Source organism: Falco biarmicus, chromosome 7 (assembly GCF_023638135.1).
Source record: "Falco biarmicus isolate bFalBia1 chromosome 7, bFalBia1.pri, whole genome shotgun sequence".
Taxonomy (NCBI): Eukaryota; Metazoa; Chordata; class Aves; order Falconiformes; family Falconidae; genus Falco; species Falco biarmicus.
In genome coordinates, this window is record NC_079294.1 from 40,658,915 (window position 1) to 40,675,718 (window position 16,804).

The 16,804-nt window shown below is 39.3% G+C and overlaps 1 protein-coding gene across 5 annotated transcripts in view; it reads left to right on the forward strand.

Moving 5' to 3' along the window:
- Positions 1–16,804, forward strand: part of KIAA0586 (KIAA0586 ortholog) — a 73,146-nt gene that overhangs the window by 55,427 nt on the left and 915 nt on the right. For all 5 annotated transcript variants that reach the window (XM_056345507.1, XM_056345506.1, XM_056345508.1 and 2 more), the window contains one exon: positions 12,605–12,670. In XM_056345507.1, the coding sequence (XP_056201482.1) occupies positions 12,605–12,670 (66 nt within the window). The remainder of the gene's footprint in view (positions 1–12,604; positions 12,671–16,804) is intronic.

The window sequence follows — 16,804 nt, forward strand, 5'->3', positions numbered from 1 at the left end:
CATGTGGTGAATCTGCTGAGTCGCGTGCATTGCAAGCAGGATATGGTCTTGATAGCAAGTATTATTAAATACAGTCTCGGACCTCTTGGACACTAACACACTCCTCACCAGTCTATTGAAATTGTTGTGCCAGAACAGTCTTTCTCACAGCCTGTGTAGGATTTGTAAACATGCTAGGATCTGGCTGAAGCAGCTTTGTATTGTGTATTATGATTTGTATGCACTTTTACAAACTTACAGTAATTGCTGTTGCCTTCATTGTAAAGAGGAAAAAATAAACACACACAATAAACCCTCTTAATGGGCACTGATCCCACTGGCGCTGGCCTTGAGTAACTGAATAAAAGCAGATGGTAGCAAGCTGACTAGGCTGACCTGCTTTCCCCTTTCATGCAAACATCGCTTATATAAGTGGGGGGGACACACAAAAAATTAATGGGCTTGGGCAAGCCACCTAAGGACAGAGACTCCCCATGTACTTAATGCTTACATCAGCCCGAGGGCTCTTTCCAGTTAGCTCTTCTCTGGAGGGAGGTTTCTCACAAATTAGTGGTTCCACAGCTATGGGCCCATGGTTTAATAAGAAAGAACTGATGTGCATCTAGAAAGTAAGCCTGCTTAGCTGTTCTGTGGCCTCTGTGTTGTGGTAGGTCATGGAAAATGATCGGAATAGTCTCTCCTGAACTTGCTACTCGTTTACATGCATATAATTGAGTCTGAAATCCCTTTATACATCATCTTCTGTCACAGTGTTGTAAAGAGGCATTCAATTTTGATGCTCTTGTACTACTTTAATTCACATGCTTATTTGTTAGCAGTGATAGCAAAAGAATTTAAATTGAGATTCCAAGGTATTCTAAAAGATGTGCCTCAGTATGTCACTGCAACAAGCTATGTTATAAGAAATAGCATTGTCTTTTTCTTATTCAGCGGAGTATTTGGTTGGAGTTACTACCTCCACGAGTATACTACAGCCTATGCCAGAGATTACAGCTTGCAAAGGCAGTTTCCCGAATAAGATACTTTTACACTCCTCAGTCACTAGCTTTTCCAGCCTGGTGCATCAGTGCCAGCTAAGGCTGGAGTCAGGAACCATTCCAGCTGTCTCAGGTAGACCTGCTGCCGACTCTGGGTTAATTCAGTCAGCAGATGCACTGTAGAATCTTCTAGGGTGACCATCCTTACTGGGCTTAACAGTCATCTAAGTAGGCCTCTTATCTCACATTTCTTTTTTAGTGTGAAAGTTGTGTTTCTTTTATGAAAGACATCAGTGTCAGACGGGGAAGTCTTGATGCCTTTGGGTGCTGGCAACACATTGCATGGATACTGAATGCTGACAAGTGAAGACAGGGAGTATTACAAACACATATTTCAACTTGGAGAAACATATATAGTACTGTGATAGGAGAAATATAGGTTTTCTGTCTTCAGTATGTGCCGAGTTTGTTTTATTTTTATGTTTGGCAGGGAAGGCAGATGTTGCCCTTTATCATTCAGTGGCTTGTGCATGTCTGAGAGCAATGCAGCAGAAGGGACAGCTTCTGCTTTCCCTGCTGCGTTGGTTTTGGTGATCCTTGGGCAGAGGCAGCTGGACTCCCTTCAGCTTTACCTGTTGTTAAAGAGCTCTCAATTCATCTTTTTTAAGCACTATATAAAAACGGGAAGGAGCCAGCTGTTTGTCTGGGGAGTGAGAAGAGAAATTACTAGAAGGAGAGTGTATACGCCAGATGGGGAGGTAGCTTAATGTGAGTGATGAATAACCCAGAGATTCTGACTGTCTGCCCCCAAACCTTTTTATAAAAGAGATGGGGAATTTACAAAAGCTGTCATTCTCAGCTGTTAAACATTTTTCTTTTTCTTTTTTAATGCTTTGCAAAGTTTTGCACTGCTAGCAGAGGCGAAGCATAGCTGTAAAGTTATTAATAAAACCTAACTGGCCAATAAAGATGGATATTTAGATGATTGGTGTCCACAGTCAAATTGTGATGTTATTTTTTTAATTTTACTGCTTATTATATTGTGAAATGGCTTGACTTACAGGCAGTTTTCACACTCGTGAACTGTGTCATTACTAGGTACTTTATTTGCTTATTTTTCTAGATACTTTAGGAATAAACAGACCTTCTACTTCATGCAGTGAAGAGAGGCCAGGTTTTTCCAGCACCACCTTCTCAATACAGTAATACAAAGACTGCCTATAATTAAATATAGATATATGTTTCCAGTGCCCCTGTGATTCGTTTCTTAAGACTAGGAGCCCAGGAAACTTTCAAATAAGGTGACGGCATAGAGTGAATGTTACCTAGGATGTCTTCCAAATGAAGAATACTATATAAATACTGGTAACGCTGCTCTTTGATAACATGCTGATTTTGAGAAATGCAGTCTGCCAAAGTAGCTTGTTTCTTAAAAACAGGGTATGGACTGGTAAGTGAAGATTAAAATTGTCATGCGTGACCTGTTCCTCACTGCTGATGTTGCATATGGGACTGCATTTTGTAATAGCGTTGAATAACATGCAAATGTAAAACTTTGTTAACATTTTCATCTTCTGTAAAACTAATTTTGAAAGTAAAATACAACAAATTCTCGTCTCTGAAATGTGCAAATGTGCTTTTGGTGACTGTGTTTGCAAGGAACAGTAGTAAATGATGGAGATGGGTTACGTTTTGTCTGTGGACTACTGTGTTCTGTTTTTTATCACAAATGCTGTCATTCAGGATAAAAACCCCTACATCTAGAAAAACTTACTTTAGATTTAGAACCTTTGTATCTGTGTTGTCATTCTCTAATCTAAAACATGGTTTGCTTTTAAAGAAGGAAGAACTGTTTTTAAGCACAGTTCTAAACAACCTGAGTGAAAGTTGTTGAGTGTGACACAAAATATGTAGCAGTTCTGTAAAAAGCGTCCATTCCCCCCCAGTGCTGCTTTGGTGGTGGGGAGGTCAGTGTTTCTTTTTGTGTATGGCATGACTTTGACTTTCTATAACTCTTTTAATACCAGATAGGCATGTCATTTTACTACAAAATAGTACATCAACCATATGCGAACAGTGAAAATGTGTATCTCATATTTGCTGAATCTGGTAGAATTGTATTTATGTTTTGGCTCAGAATTATGCAATCAAAGCAAGTTAGACTTAATATGGGATGATCTGCTGACCCTCATCCTAACTCAGGTTGTTACAGTAAAGTAATAATCTCAGGTTTCATATTGTGGCCTTGTTTTGTGCACTGTACATATTGCAAGAGTTAGGCAGAGCTGTGTGTGTTTGAGGACAATATAACAGCTGCAGTTTCTGTCCTTGTCAGGCCATTGTATCTTCAGTAGAAGTAAAAAGCATGGAATTTGCTGGCAGTTGCTTAAAGATTTCTGGGGGTTTGGGTGGTGTTTTTTTTTGTTGGTGTTCTTTTTTATTTTGTTTTTATAATCCTAAAATCATAATTACAGATCTTGAGAAAATTGTTTTATTTACTTAACAGCTGCCATTGTGCCCTGTTACATAAGTCAAAATTATAAATGGGAAATATTTACTAGTTTGAGTTACAGTGTAAATACACGATTAACTTCTTACAGTGCATGTTGCTTATTTCAATAATTGGACCCACTCCTAGAGACAGGCAAGCAGGGAGATTACACAGGGAGTGCTGAAGATGAAGCTTCCTTCCTGATTAAAAAAAGAAAGAGAGAGAGAAAAAAACCGAAAGGGGGGAGCAGTTTCCTGTTGGAGCCCTCACTTTAAGGGAGGCTGGGCACCCTGCCTCCTCCTGCTCCAGCTGGCCTTTACATGCTGTCCTTTGTGGAGGCGTTCGCTGACGAATGATGTCCAAAACCATATTTACAAGAGCAGTTGGAGTTTGTCTGTACAGGCAGACCTGAGATTTAAAGAGGTTTTTGCTCCTTTCTCATCTGCTTTTAAATGCAAGGCCACAATAGCCCGTATCTCTGATGTTAAGGCTTGATAAAGGCTGTTCTGTTTCTAAGGTGCCTAATCTTGTAGAAACAGCCTAATGAAAAGATTCAAACCAAAATTTCAGCTCTATGTAAAAAAATGTTTTCTGACCTCAATATATATGATGTGAAAAAAGAATAATAGCAGCACTGCAGGCAAAATTTCTGCCACGATGTGACAACCTACTCCTTCATCAGAGGTTTCAAGAATTTGGCTGCGCTTTTGGAAATAAGCCTCATGATTCTGCCAGAGAGATGTTTTAGCTCAGACAGCATGCAGCACACAACGGCTTTGTTGGAGTGTTGGCTCTGTGCTCATGGCAGGAAACTGAAGTAAAACCTTACTTTTCTACCTACGATATGTGGTGGTTGTTTTGAATTCAGCAGACTGTATTTTAGTCTTTTTTTTCTTTTTCTTTTTTGAAGTAAAACCATGCTCACAGGCTTGAGAACCACTGCAGCTAAAAGCTAGAACCACTTAGGATGACAATTAGAGCCTGACTCTATACTTCATTAATTCAGTATGGTTTTTTTGCTTTCTTTAGGGACAAACTCCCTTGCTCCGTCTGACCAGTGTGGGCTCTTAAATGAGAACCATACGTTCAGTTCTTTAACCCAGCTGCTTTTTGCCAGTCTGCATGGAAAGTGAAGCAGTTGCAGAGAAGAGTAGACTTAATGTGTATCCATCATAGGTCTGGGATGATATGTTCAGGAGATGTTTACATCGTGCAACACTGCTAGCTCAGATGAACTAGCCATCAAGCAGCCTCCAGAAGGAGTGAAGCTCAGGGGATATGTGGTGGTGTGCTAAAACTGACAGGTCCCAGGACAATGTGATTTCAGAAGGCATCCAGGACATCTGCATGTCACTGCACTTTGTAGACATACTTGCTTGGGTATCCAAGTATGTGACTGTCTTTCAGAGTGTGCCATCCAACCATTCACACTCGTGTAGAGCACTGCAGTGCAGAGCCTGCCAGAGGGAGTATTTTGAAATATATGAAAAGAAAGTTCAGATGTTTTTAGTCTGTGAGTGAAATTGCAGAAGGCCCTTAGAGGTCTGACTTATTGTGCAATCTCTGTAAGTAATTTGTAATCAAAATACCTTTGCACATGTCACTTTCATATTTCCTGTAATAAAACAGCAAGAGCAATTAAGATTTTGGACCATAATCTTCTACAAGCTTCTAAAATGAATGGGTTGGGGATTTCTTGAGTTATGCTTAAATAGCCAATTTTAAAATTTTAGATTGCTTAAAAATAAGTTTGGTAATAGGTATTTTAATAGATTTTTAACTGTAGCCTAACAATCAAAACTCTTACGTGGTGACCCAATTGATCGGCGGTTTACTTATGAAAAAAATGAAGTAAAACAACAGAAGAACTTTCCACAAAACTGGAAGACGTCTGTACTTTGGTAACCCAGCATGTGACCTACTGGGCTTTATGCATTTCAAATCAAAAAGAATCAGTACATATACTGCCATATGCATGCAAATGTGTCTAATGACATACTGTGTGCTCTGTATCTGTGATGTTGTTCTGGCAAGGTTCAGAAAGTTGTCTGTGGTCTTGGCATTCTTCAGGAAACATTAGATTAATATAGCTGCCGGTGTCATACAGGTTTTTTTCTTGTTTAAGTAGGTGTGTGAAGGCTGGTGCTACATAAATTAATTATACGGAAGACTTTGGAGGAAGAAGGGGCTTGTAAACGAGACTGAAATTAATGAATATAAGAATTAGAAATCAAAACTTTATGTTTAGTCTGAGGAGAAACAATTCCTTAAACCATAACCACATGGCTGTTTCTTGTTTGCATCAACTCTGGTTGACTGTTATTGTCTTCTGTTAATTCTCTGGGGCAGTGGCCTGACTTTGTTGAATGAGCCAATTGTTTTCCTTTGTGTTGCCCATCAAGTAAGTCCCCATCTGGTTTGTATCAGACTGTTTTCACAGCCAACAACTGCTGCCTTTTCTATATCCTGACACTTAAGGGCCCCATGCTATCAAAGCATTGCTGTGATAGCCTGTCTGGCTGGGCCCATACAGCTGTGCCTTGCAGCTTGAAACTATTACCCAAGTAATGGTAACTTAGAACTTGAACTGGCTCTTATTCCCATTGGTGTCGTGTGTACAGTGAACAGAATGCATTTTTGTTGAACTCGGTGTTCAACAAAAAATTCTTTAAAACTCTCAGTTTATATGATTGGTTAGTTTTTATTTTTCTGCAGCTTCCTGTATTTAGAGGCAGTTTTGTGTTCTGAAACATTAATGAGTACAAGACAAGCAATATTTGTTTAAGGCACTATTGTTATTACTTACTTTTATGGTACATTAAAGCTCAATAAGTGAAAATTAAACAAGCAAATGATTCTTAATGAGCATTTTTCTTATCAGATTTAGAATACGTTTCCAGGAAACTTTCTGTGCATGATAAACATAGACTGTGTAAATAATGCTACACCTTGGCTACTACACTACTCACTTTCCAAGTGGCTGTCTTAAAAATACACAGCCATGGACAACAAGTCTGTGTTATCCTGTTCATTTCTCCTCTGAAGGAATAGGGAAGGATTGGATAACTCTGTAACCTGGGCAATAAAACTGTGTTACAGTTTGCATTACAGAATCACTGAGAGTCCTCAGGCATGGTCCAGGCCCCTTTCTGCCAGGCTTCCTACATGGGTAGGAGACAGTCCTGTTCTGAGAGACCTTGCAACGTGTACATTCCCTCCCTCCAAGATCTAAAAAACCCCAGCATTGCATCAAGTAACAGTGACATTCAAATGTTGTCTTGTGTAAAGAAAGACAATCTTTAAGCATTTGTTCTCTTCTGCTCTTGTTTAGGCCACGGAACTCTCAGTGACAGAGTAATGATGAGGGGAAACATATTCCCCAACTTGTATGTGTGTTGAATTTTAAGTGTATTCTGGACTCAGTTCTTTTACGATATTTGAGAGAGGTAGAGAAAGAAAATAATGGATAATATTTTTTATATTTCTGGTCTTAATGTGAGCGTGTGCAAGAAACTGCTAGAAAGCAGATTGATTTATCTAATACTTGCAGAGTACGTGTTCTTGGACTTGAGAGTGCATGTGTATGTATGTAATGTGAATGAATTTGCTTCAGGTAAAATACTGGGGAGCCAGTAAATTCCATGACACACATGAGATAAGATTTTTCTTTTGCCTTTTTGCTTTTCCTACTGATACACACAGAAGTCATTGCAGCAGATTAGGATTGTGCTAAATAATTGGGTTTATGACGTTGTCGGGTATATAGGGAGGGTTTGTAAAAGCTGCTTTCTTAAGGAGCTTTCCATAATTGCTCTTCCTATGAACCTCATACAGCTCCTAAATTCAGGAGTTGCAGGGTGTGCTTAAGAGTGTTGAACAGACCCAGCCGTCTGTGCCATTCACCTGCAGAAGTCGTGTCCCATCAACACGCAGTAGCCCACACCTCTGCAAGGACGCCGCTCCCACATACGCTGACTGGATTTCCAGACACTCTCCTTTGCAGTACAGATTTCCCTGTACTTTGGCCAGGAATATTTAAACCCAGACAACTGATAGATGATTTACATTCAGGCTGCTTACAAGCGTATATTAATAATACTTGTGGCCCAAAGCAATGAAGGAAGCTATTGATGAACTGAGTGCAAACCAGGCCTGGCACCAACAGATTGAACTGGGAAGAGTGAATGTCAGAGAGCTGCAATGCTTTCTAAAATAAGTTGGCGGTAGATACTAGGAGTAGTCACCATCGGTTCATACAGCCAGTGTTCAAAATTTCAGCTTGTGTATGTGTCTGTGCGCACGGCTTCAGAGGCAAAGAACATCTGCCCAAATGAGAACCTAACATAAACGAGTAATGTTCAGTGTCTTGGAAGGCACTGCTTGACTGCTGCTCAAAGATTCGTGCAGAGCAGCTCTTGGGTTGATAACAACAGGTGTTGGTTTCACTGTTGCTGCTGTGGAAGTGTTGGTTGTTGCTGGGAGCGGTGTACGGTGTTTTCCCTGCTTCTTATAGCAATTAGCAGAGATAGAGCTGTGCATCATATTAAAATCAGTAGCGATGTGCTCGAGGGAGAGTTAAGAAGGTGATGTAGTGCGCTGAATATGTAGCATAGATGTAATGCAGAGCAGTAAGTTTCTGCAGTTCATTTATTCTGCTGATTTAGAGCTCAGATTCACCCAAGTATTGCAAAGGAATTTCGTTTTTACTCTTCCTCCTGTAACAGGCCAAGGTTCTTGGATTGTTTATTGTTTGGGTTTTTTTACAAGGAGGAATGCATATCTCTATTGCACAAAGTTTAAACATTTAAGTTTTTAACAAATTTTAAAAATGCACAGGATAAAAACATATCTTTACTCAGGCATTTCCATGTTTCTATTCCAGACGTGAAATTGTAGAGGCAGTGTTACTTGTCATCACACTGGACACTCATTTCAAGAGAATGCTTAGACATTCTTTGGCAGGATAGGGTCTGAATGCTTACCTAACAGCGGTCTCCCAGTAGATCTTCCAGTAAAGACATTTAATATTTTCCTTATTTGAACATATACTTACTTATGTAAATTACTACAGTATTCCTTCTGAACTAATAGAAAAATTGCTTGCCTCTCTGAACTTCCTAGAATTGCTTATTCCTAATATATTTTTCAAAGTTAGTTGATATGCACAAATGGTAAGATCTTTAGTGGCCATCCTCTGCTGTTAAACAAATGGCTCTAAAGGAGGTATTTTTAACAGGTTTGTGGGCATATGTGCTAGAAATGTGTGTAGGGACATCCTAGCATGCATTAGAATGCATCACTTGAAAATGCTAACTGTATATGGCTGGGTTTGTTCTGTCTTGTTTTGTTTTTTCCTGGGGAAAACATTCATCATGTCCTTTTTAAAAGGTGTAATTACAAAAATTGAGTAATTGTGCTGTACGTATAAGCATTTTAATATGCCAGGTCTTTGTAATGATAGTACAGTAATAGGAGTCTTGGCAAACTGTTTCCATACGGAGAATCCTATGACTTTGTGGGTGAAAATCATCAAAACAAATGCGTAAGGTCATGTGAATATTCTAAGTTTTCAGAGTAGAGAAGTACAGCTATTTTGTTCGTGGCCATCCAGAAAAAACTTGTTATTTGAACAGGGGGGTTTATGCTAATTATATCTTATTTCATTTTTACTATAAGAATGCATTTAATGACTCCATTATGTGAGAAGAGTGAGTTTGCAATGAGAAAATTCTACCCTGCAGCAGTGCCCTTTAGTCAGTGCAGTACAGAGAATTTTCTGTTTGCTTCCTGATGCCCGTCCCCTAGCTTTCATTCAGATCTGGATGCAGGTTGCTGCCATGGCTGCAGGGGATGTAACCTCCTTGCCCAGGAAATCCTCTGGTCTGTTGGAGGGAGGGCTCATCAAGGTCTCCCCTCACGCTTAAGTGATAGAAAGTAGCTTTTCACTTCTTACACCGGTTCACTGAACATTGTGCTCTTACATTCCTAACAATTTTTTTCGTAGTCATGTAGCTGAGGAGTTAATATGGCTGGATAGTGTGCAGGGCTTGGTAAGCATATGCAGTGCAAGCATCGCTGTAGATAACACGCTCGGTCTTGACTTGCAACATACTGAACCTGTCTGATAAGTAAAGGTTGTCATATGTCCATCCCGAGTGATATGGACAGCCATGCATCACAGACTGCATAAGGGCAGCATGTTGGAGTAACTGTTGTTGGTAATTAACTGCCTGGGCCAAATCGATCTAAAGGCAGGAGGAGACTCCAGAGTAACCCAGTATGTGTCCCGTCCAGTACGCTAATTTACAAAAGAATATCATTTGCTCAGGGGATCCCCTCATTGGGACACCCATCGTCATTTTAAGCGTGAACTGGAAAGATGTGCATTTTCAAACTCACTGCAACCCTAATTTATGATAAAATATCATTGAATTTGACTGTTCAACTATAATTACTTGTGTAAATTATTTTTTAATTATTTTAAAATAAAAACAGGCCATGTAAGTTTTAAAAATTAAGAAGACGCTTTGATTTATTTTTTTTTTAGTACTTGCCACTCCCCGTGTAGGCTATGAGTGCTATTATGTCTAGCACTGTGGTACTATGTAGATAAGCTGGAGGCAGTATTGCTGCAATTAATACTTTTAAGATTATGAGGTCTCAGTGGAGCCAGTCCTACTGCTAGGATTGTCGTGAACGATTCTGCATCCTGAGGGAAGTCTGCATAACTTTATCTTAGAATTTAGTGTGAATTCCCACTATCAGTCATTCAAGTTCTTTTTTTTTTGGTTGGGTTTTTTTTTTTTGGGGGGGGGGGGGGGTTGGACCTTTTTTATTTTGCTTCAGATACTGGCAAAAAAAAAAAAAAAGTCTTTTGGATCCCCAAACCTGAAGGTGTGAATAGCAGACCTGAATATATTATACAAGCGTACTTTTAAAATTACCTTCCTGTCCACTTGCCTGTTAGATTTTGCAGAAAATGAGAAAAAGTTTGCTATGTAGGTGATATTTAGTTTTACTGAATAAATAAAACATTAATTACACGATTAGATGGCAGTTTTTTAATTATCGCTTGTCAGATTCTCCTGATTCCACCAGCTGTTTACCTGGGTTGTCTCTTGTGGATTTAAAGATTACTTCTCCCCCCAGCCTTTGCACAAGATACACGTTTTCCTGGTGCTTTTCAAAGACACTGGACCAGTAATGAACCAACTCCTCCTCCTTTTTTGCTTTGAAATAGAAGCCGCTGCTTCAAGGTTTACTGCAGACTTCTCACTTCAGTTCTCCTGAAGAAAATGGTTGCAGTCAAGAAATGGCAGTGCTTAAAAGTTAAGAAAAGAATGTTTGTTTCTAGCCAATTCAATTGCACATCCAAAAATCACAGGCATCTGTATGGCAAAATCAAATTGACTTTTAATACTTCCTCTTAGTATAAATAATTGTTGTAGTTATTTGGAAAGATCATTACACATCTTTTGGAAGTGATTTGCTGGGAAACAACAGCAGGAGTTGTAGCCAAGAAATGTACTTGTTAAGCAATGATATATTCTACAGAGCAAAATATGCCAGATCTGAAGGAGCAGAGTAGATTTCAGGCACCAAAAGGGAATATTTATTTAGTAAACTCTGCAATCTCATTCCTAGATGTTTTTAGAGCTGCTTTCTCTCTGCCCTTCCCTATTGGTCTCTGTGTTAGGACTTTGAAAAATCTGGTTCTAGTTTATTTTATGTATTTCTAGTTTTTGTTCTGTTTAGTGTTGCTATTGGTGGGAATATAGCATATTTTGGAAAACCACTGAACCTTGAACTCAAACTTGAGAGGAGGAAAGATAATTTTCAAATATTCTCCTTTGAAAAATTTGTTAGCATGCTTAGCCTGTGTCCCACCCTCCTTTACTGACTCCCGATCTGAATTTATTTTCTTTTTGGAAATATTTCTAGCTAGGATATACATTAGGGTTTAAACAAAAAAAGAAAAGCCTGTGTGTGTGTATGCATGTTTATTTTCTGTGTGCTTGTATGCACAGTTTCTGTAAGTACATTACACCATGGGAGGGTGGAATTTGCCAAGTTTAGGTCAAAACTTGAGCTGAACTCATACGATATAGTTTTCTGTCTCCACTGGTGTCTGTGGTCCACTTACGGAGGTTTATGAGTTGGCTGAAGCCTTTGAGAATGAAACTGTGTTTTTTCAACTCAAGCAGTAGACTCATGCTTTTAAATCCAGACATTTTTGGCTGAAGTCCTACAGATGTCAGTCCGTTTCTGTAAAACAACTGAAGTGTTTTAATTGTGAATCTGGCCCTTTCATGTAACTCAGCCCTAGAAATCTGGCCTAAGTTTGCCTAGAGTCGTTTCTGTTTGTAGTGAAGTTAGGGGCAGTCTAGTTTTGAGTTACAAAACCAGAACAGCATACATTTGCCGAGCATCGTGTTCTTGCTTTCTGTATTTCTAGACTAGTGGAAGGCAGCAGTCTGACCTGCAGCCAGGGGCCCTGTGCTTAGGAAAACATTTACACAATGGGAAGAGAGTCCCTACTCTAAAAAACACACATGCTTAAGCATTTTTGCTTTGTTTCTGGCAGAGCAGAGAAAGGACACCTTCTCCACAATACCATAAATACGCCTATGGATTCAGGGTGGCCAGGGCTAGAAGAATGTGGAGGAGCTATAATTTCTAATGAATGGAGAATAATTTTGTCCAGATGACTGGGTTATTTGATAAACTGTTGATGGTCCTGCTTATTCCTGAGAGTGTTGTATTCTTTACCATCTCAAGGGCATGTGTGACTAGTGCCTTACTATACCCACTTTCAATTGTATAAGCCATTAAATTCCAGAAGCGTTGAACTGTGTAGCCGATATACCATGGTATAGCTAGACGTGAATCTGAACTGGAAATACTGTATGTAAGTATAATTAGTACCATGACATTGCTGTGTATTTTCTCCTTGCAGTGTAGCCTTCAGAATTGGTTACATCAAAATACGGATGTTTCCTATCAATATATGTCAGCCCAGCAAGTCTGGAATAATTTTGGTTTTGCCAAAAATGCTGCTGCTTGGGTTGCTCTCCTTGGTAACTTACCTGTACAACCATCTATGAAAATGACTGAGTTTTTCTTTGCTACTGTACAGATGTCCATGAAGACATGGATCGGACACACATTGGGACAAATACGTATCTCACATCTTTACTTACAGGTAAGAGGCACAGGTAAAATGTTTGTACTGATAGCGATGCTGCTACCTTTGGACTTGCAGGTATTCTACTTTATAGTCATTACTGTAAAGAATTTCTGACAACTCTGTTTCCCAGCTAATGATCTTTGTAACTCCATCCCAGATACAAATCTTTTTTTGTAGGGAAAAAGCAAAATGAGGGAATGACACAGGGAGGGGAAAAAAAAGGCACATTCATTGAAGACTAAGATGCTGAGTTACAGATCTGCAGGTGCTGTGCTGTCCCTAGTGCTGTGAACACTTGAGATAATGCCATCTGGAGGAAGTTATTTGTTGGGGCAGGACAGTGTTTTAAACTTTGAAGTCAGTAATAAACAAAGTGAAGCAGCTGGAATCTGGCAGAAGAAGAAACAAGCCATTCATATCAACTCATGCTATTAAAAGAAAGAGAGCACTGCACTGGAGTTGTTTTTACATATGCTTGGAAGTTTATTCTTGCTCTGTAAGTTAGCTGCTCCGGTTGTTACATTAGAGAGTAGAGGGAGGATTGCTGGGGTGGTGATGTTGTTTGTAAATTTTAGGAAGTAATATGTAGGTAATTACAGTAATTACAGTTCTGGTTTTATGCTGAAACAATAACTTAGGTCCTGATCCCTCAAACCCCTCCCTATTTGTTATCTTGAAGATAGCTTCTTTAACTTGCAAGATACAGGTCTGGTTAACCTCCGGATAGATTGGAAATAGAAGTTTTATTTCATGTATGAACACTGACTTGAAGGAGTTAAAGCACATGCTTTTTATTTGGCTTAAAAGTCAGACTTGTTTAGTCTTTTTATTTTGCCAAACAGAAAAATGTAAAAAGAAAGATTTAAACATTTTTCTTTGTTCTTATTGTTGCCATATGGTATTAGTAACCAAACCTCCCTTCAGTGTGTTTAATTCCTTTTCCATTTGGCATACTTTCATGATACACTTGTATGTAGCATACCCTCTGTGTGACGGTACCTCTTAGAGAAAAACTCCCTTCACAGGTCACCGGATGGTTGACACACCATTAATTTTTATGTTTCTGTTAAACAAAGATCTGGAAATTTAGTACTGTACATGAATTTGTTATAGATTGCCAAGAACAGGAAAAATCTCTAATCTGAAATCTGACCTTTTCCATCAGTGGGTCACCAAGATGTTTTCAGTCACTGTTCGGTTTCCACCAGTCAAGGACCCTTACACATTTAGTAAGAGTATCGGTTTTCACAGTTTATATGAATGTATTCTATTAGACGGTGACAATGAATCTGGAAAACTGGAGGTCACCTGAGGTCACACGTTCCGTTTATTGGATTTTAACAAGGAAATTTTTTATAAATACATCTAAGTACATGATTACAAAATCGTACTGAGTACTTCCAGAGCCTCTAAAGAGGGAAGTAAAATGTGTGAAGATTACCTGCCTTCCTACCCTGCACTGCTTTGTAAATGGAGGAATTTTCCATTCCATTTTTATGGCATATCGAAAGATTATAAGCACCATTGTAATTTGCATATTTGTGGTAGTGAAGAGCTCAGTGTTTAAGAGGAAACCACCTTAGTATTAGTTATGAATTGTTCTCTGATGGGGGGAAGAAATAAAATGGAATATTGCATTGTTAAAGAAGGAGCTGGCCAGGGACTATACAAGCACTATCCCTGATGTACAGCAAAAGGCAGATACAGACATCAGAAAATAACATATATGTGAGCAGGAATACAAGCAGTTAAACCTGTGTGCTTGTATTTGTGTATTTATTCACATACTCATCCCTATATGTATATATGGATGTATTTTATGCACTGTGCATACACGAGGTTAGATTAAGCAAAATGTAATAATGATAAAGCACATGTGAGAGTAATATAGTAATTGTATCTTTCAGCCAATGTAGAGTTTCAGGACTAGCAGATTTCTATACTGGAAAGTTAGTCAAGTAGAAGAATCTCCCATGTAGCTGAAATAGGATATCTGTCTTTTTTTTTACAGCTAAAGTGCTGAAAATCTAGGTTCTGTATTTTCTGTGTGCATTTAACAAAGTCAAAGACTTCAGATTTCTGCCTTTTAAAAAAGGGAAATGATTACTTTGGGTATTTTTGAGCTTATCTTTAAGGATATTTGGATAACTCAGGACCTGGTAACTTTTCTGTTGAGCAAGCAGGTGGAATTATTCTTCTAATTTTTCTGTTCTTTTAGCATTTTATATCTATCATAAAATTGAACTATAGTATGTCTGTAAAATATATTAAAGTATGTGTTAGGAAGAATGTAGACTAATACGATACTTTCTTTCAGCACCCCAGAATCAAACATTTGGGAAGTTACTACAGAGCCTTGGGATGAGGGAATATTCTCCCTGCACACACAAACTGCCTTTTTTTTTTTTTTTTTGCTTTTTTTTTTTTTTTTTAAACAAACCTGAGAACAGCTGTTGAAACAGTGACATCATGGAATGTGACATGACTGTGGAAATTATTAACAAAGTCAAGCTTTGAAAGCATCAAACTACATGTAGTGTTGGAGAGTTGCTTTAATGTCTAGGATGATTTACAAAGTTTTCTTGGGCATGACACATTCATGCCTTTACTGTTTGTCAGCTTCACATCTACCCAAATAAACGCTTTGCTTTTGTTCGGTTCCCCTTCTGAATAACCAGGTTTTTATCATGCAAAAATGGCTACAGACTAAACTCATAGAAGTGCTCCTGGAAAAACAAAACACGTATGTTGCTCGCCCATCTTTTTGGTGTTACCATAAATGTGCTTTTGAATCATGTTCAGAAGATGTAGGATTTCTCACGTCATCTTACCGCTTGTGTGTTAGGTTTGCTCAGGCCCATGCTAACCCAAGCATTGGCAGCTGTGCTTTGTAGAGGAATTTGGGCTGGGGGTGATGAAGGCTGTCCAGCTAGTGAGGATAGTCTAGTGAAACTGTGGACAGTGCTAGCAAAGTGCATAAGCAGCTGTGGTGAGTGGGTGGTGCATTGATTCCCTGGGGACAGAAAAAGCGCTCTTGCCCTGCCTTCCTGAACAGCAAGAGGCTTGGCTGGCGCAGGTTGCTCCATGTACTGGCTTTACCATCTTTGGCCTCGTTCATGTTTGACTTCCTAGGCTGTTGGCTGCTGTTCTAGCATAAAAAACACTAGATGAATTTTTATTTTAGCAGTGGATTTTTGTTGTTTTAATTAGCCATTTGAAGCGTGCTTTGCTACAAGTCAGATGAAAGCAGATTACTACTACAGTGACGTAGTAGATAATTAACTGGGGTGAAATAAAGCCTAACTTCTTGGGTTTATTACAAAAATAGTGTTTTAATTACCTAGTCTATTACAGAGGAAGGGAGAATTGTTGTAGTTTACTGGAATAAGAACAAGCTCCAAGAGAGCCTTTGTTGTTGTGCACAGACTCATATATGTTTGTTGTGCTTGTAGCTGCTGCCCTTAAAGTAAATGTCCCAAGGACAGCTGAAATCTCAAAATGCTCTTGCTGTAGTTGGGTGAATGTTGTATCATTCATGCAATGCATTTCTCCTGTCCTCCTTCATTCTGTGCCTGTAGCCTGATTCATGTCTTGCTCCTCATGCTCCATAAATTGATTCATCTCACCTCCTTCCTCTGGCTAAATAAAGTAACTTTTGTCCATGATCTTTCTCCCTCCCCATCTTTGATATCAGTCTGACTACAGGTTGTTTTCTGCCCCTCCAGTGGTTCCCAGACAGGAGGACTTTTCAGCACTGCAGTGATCTTTCCCAGCTGCTAGCAGCCAGCGCTGCTGCAAGCTCTGTGGGACATGGCCCCCTCCCTCGAGGGGCTGCTGGCATGGTGGTGGCTGAGCTGTGCGGGGACTTGTCCCTCTCCTAGGTTGTCCCACTTTTTGCAGGGTCAGATCACAAGAATGGGAAGTGGCAAGGTGCCATCTCAGGCTTGCTGGAAGATAAACGTTGCTTGTAAAGTCCTGCAAGCCACATTTCCAGGGGGGAGGCTGTGTAAGTTTTCTCTTGAGTCTGTCAAGATTAAAAAAAAAAAAGAGATACACCACAAAGAAGTAGCAAGAAGGACCTTTAATTTAGAGTCAGGGAAATGGGTTAGAGATAGGGAAGAGCTAAAACTTCTCACTTGTGTTTTGGGC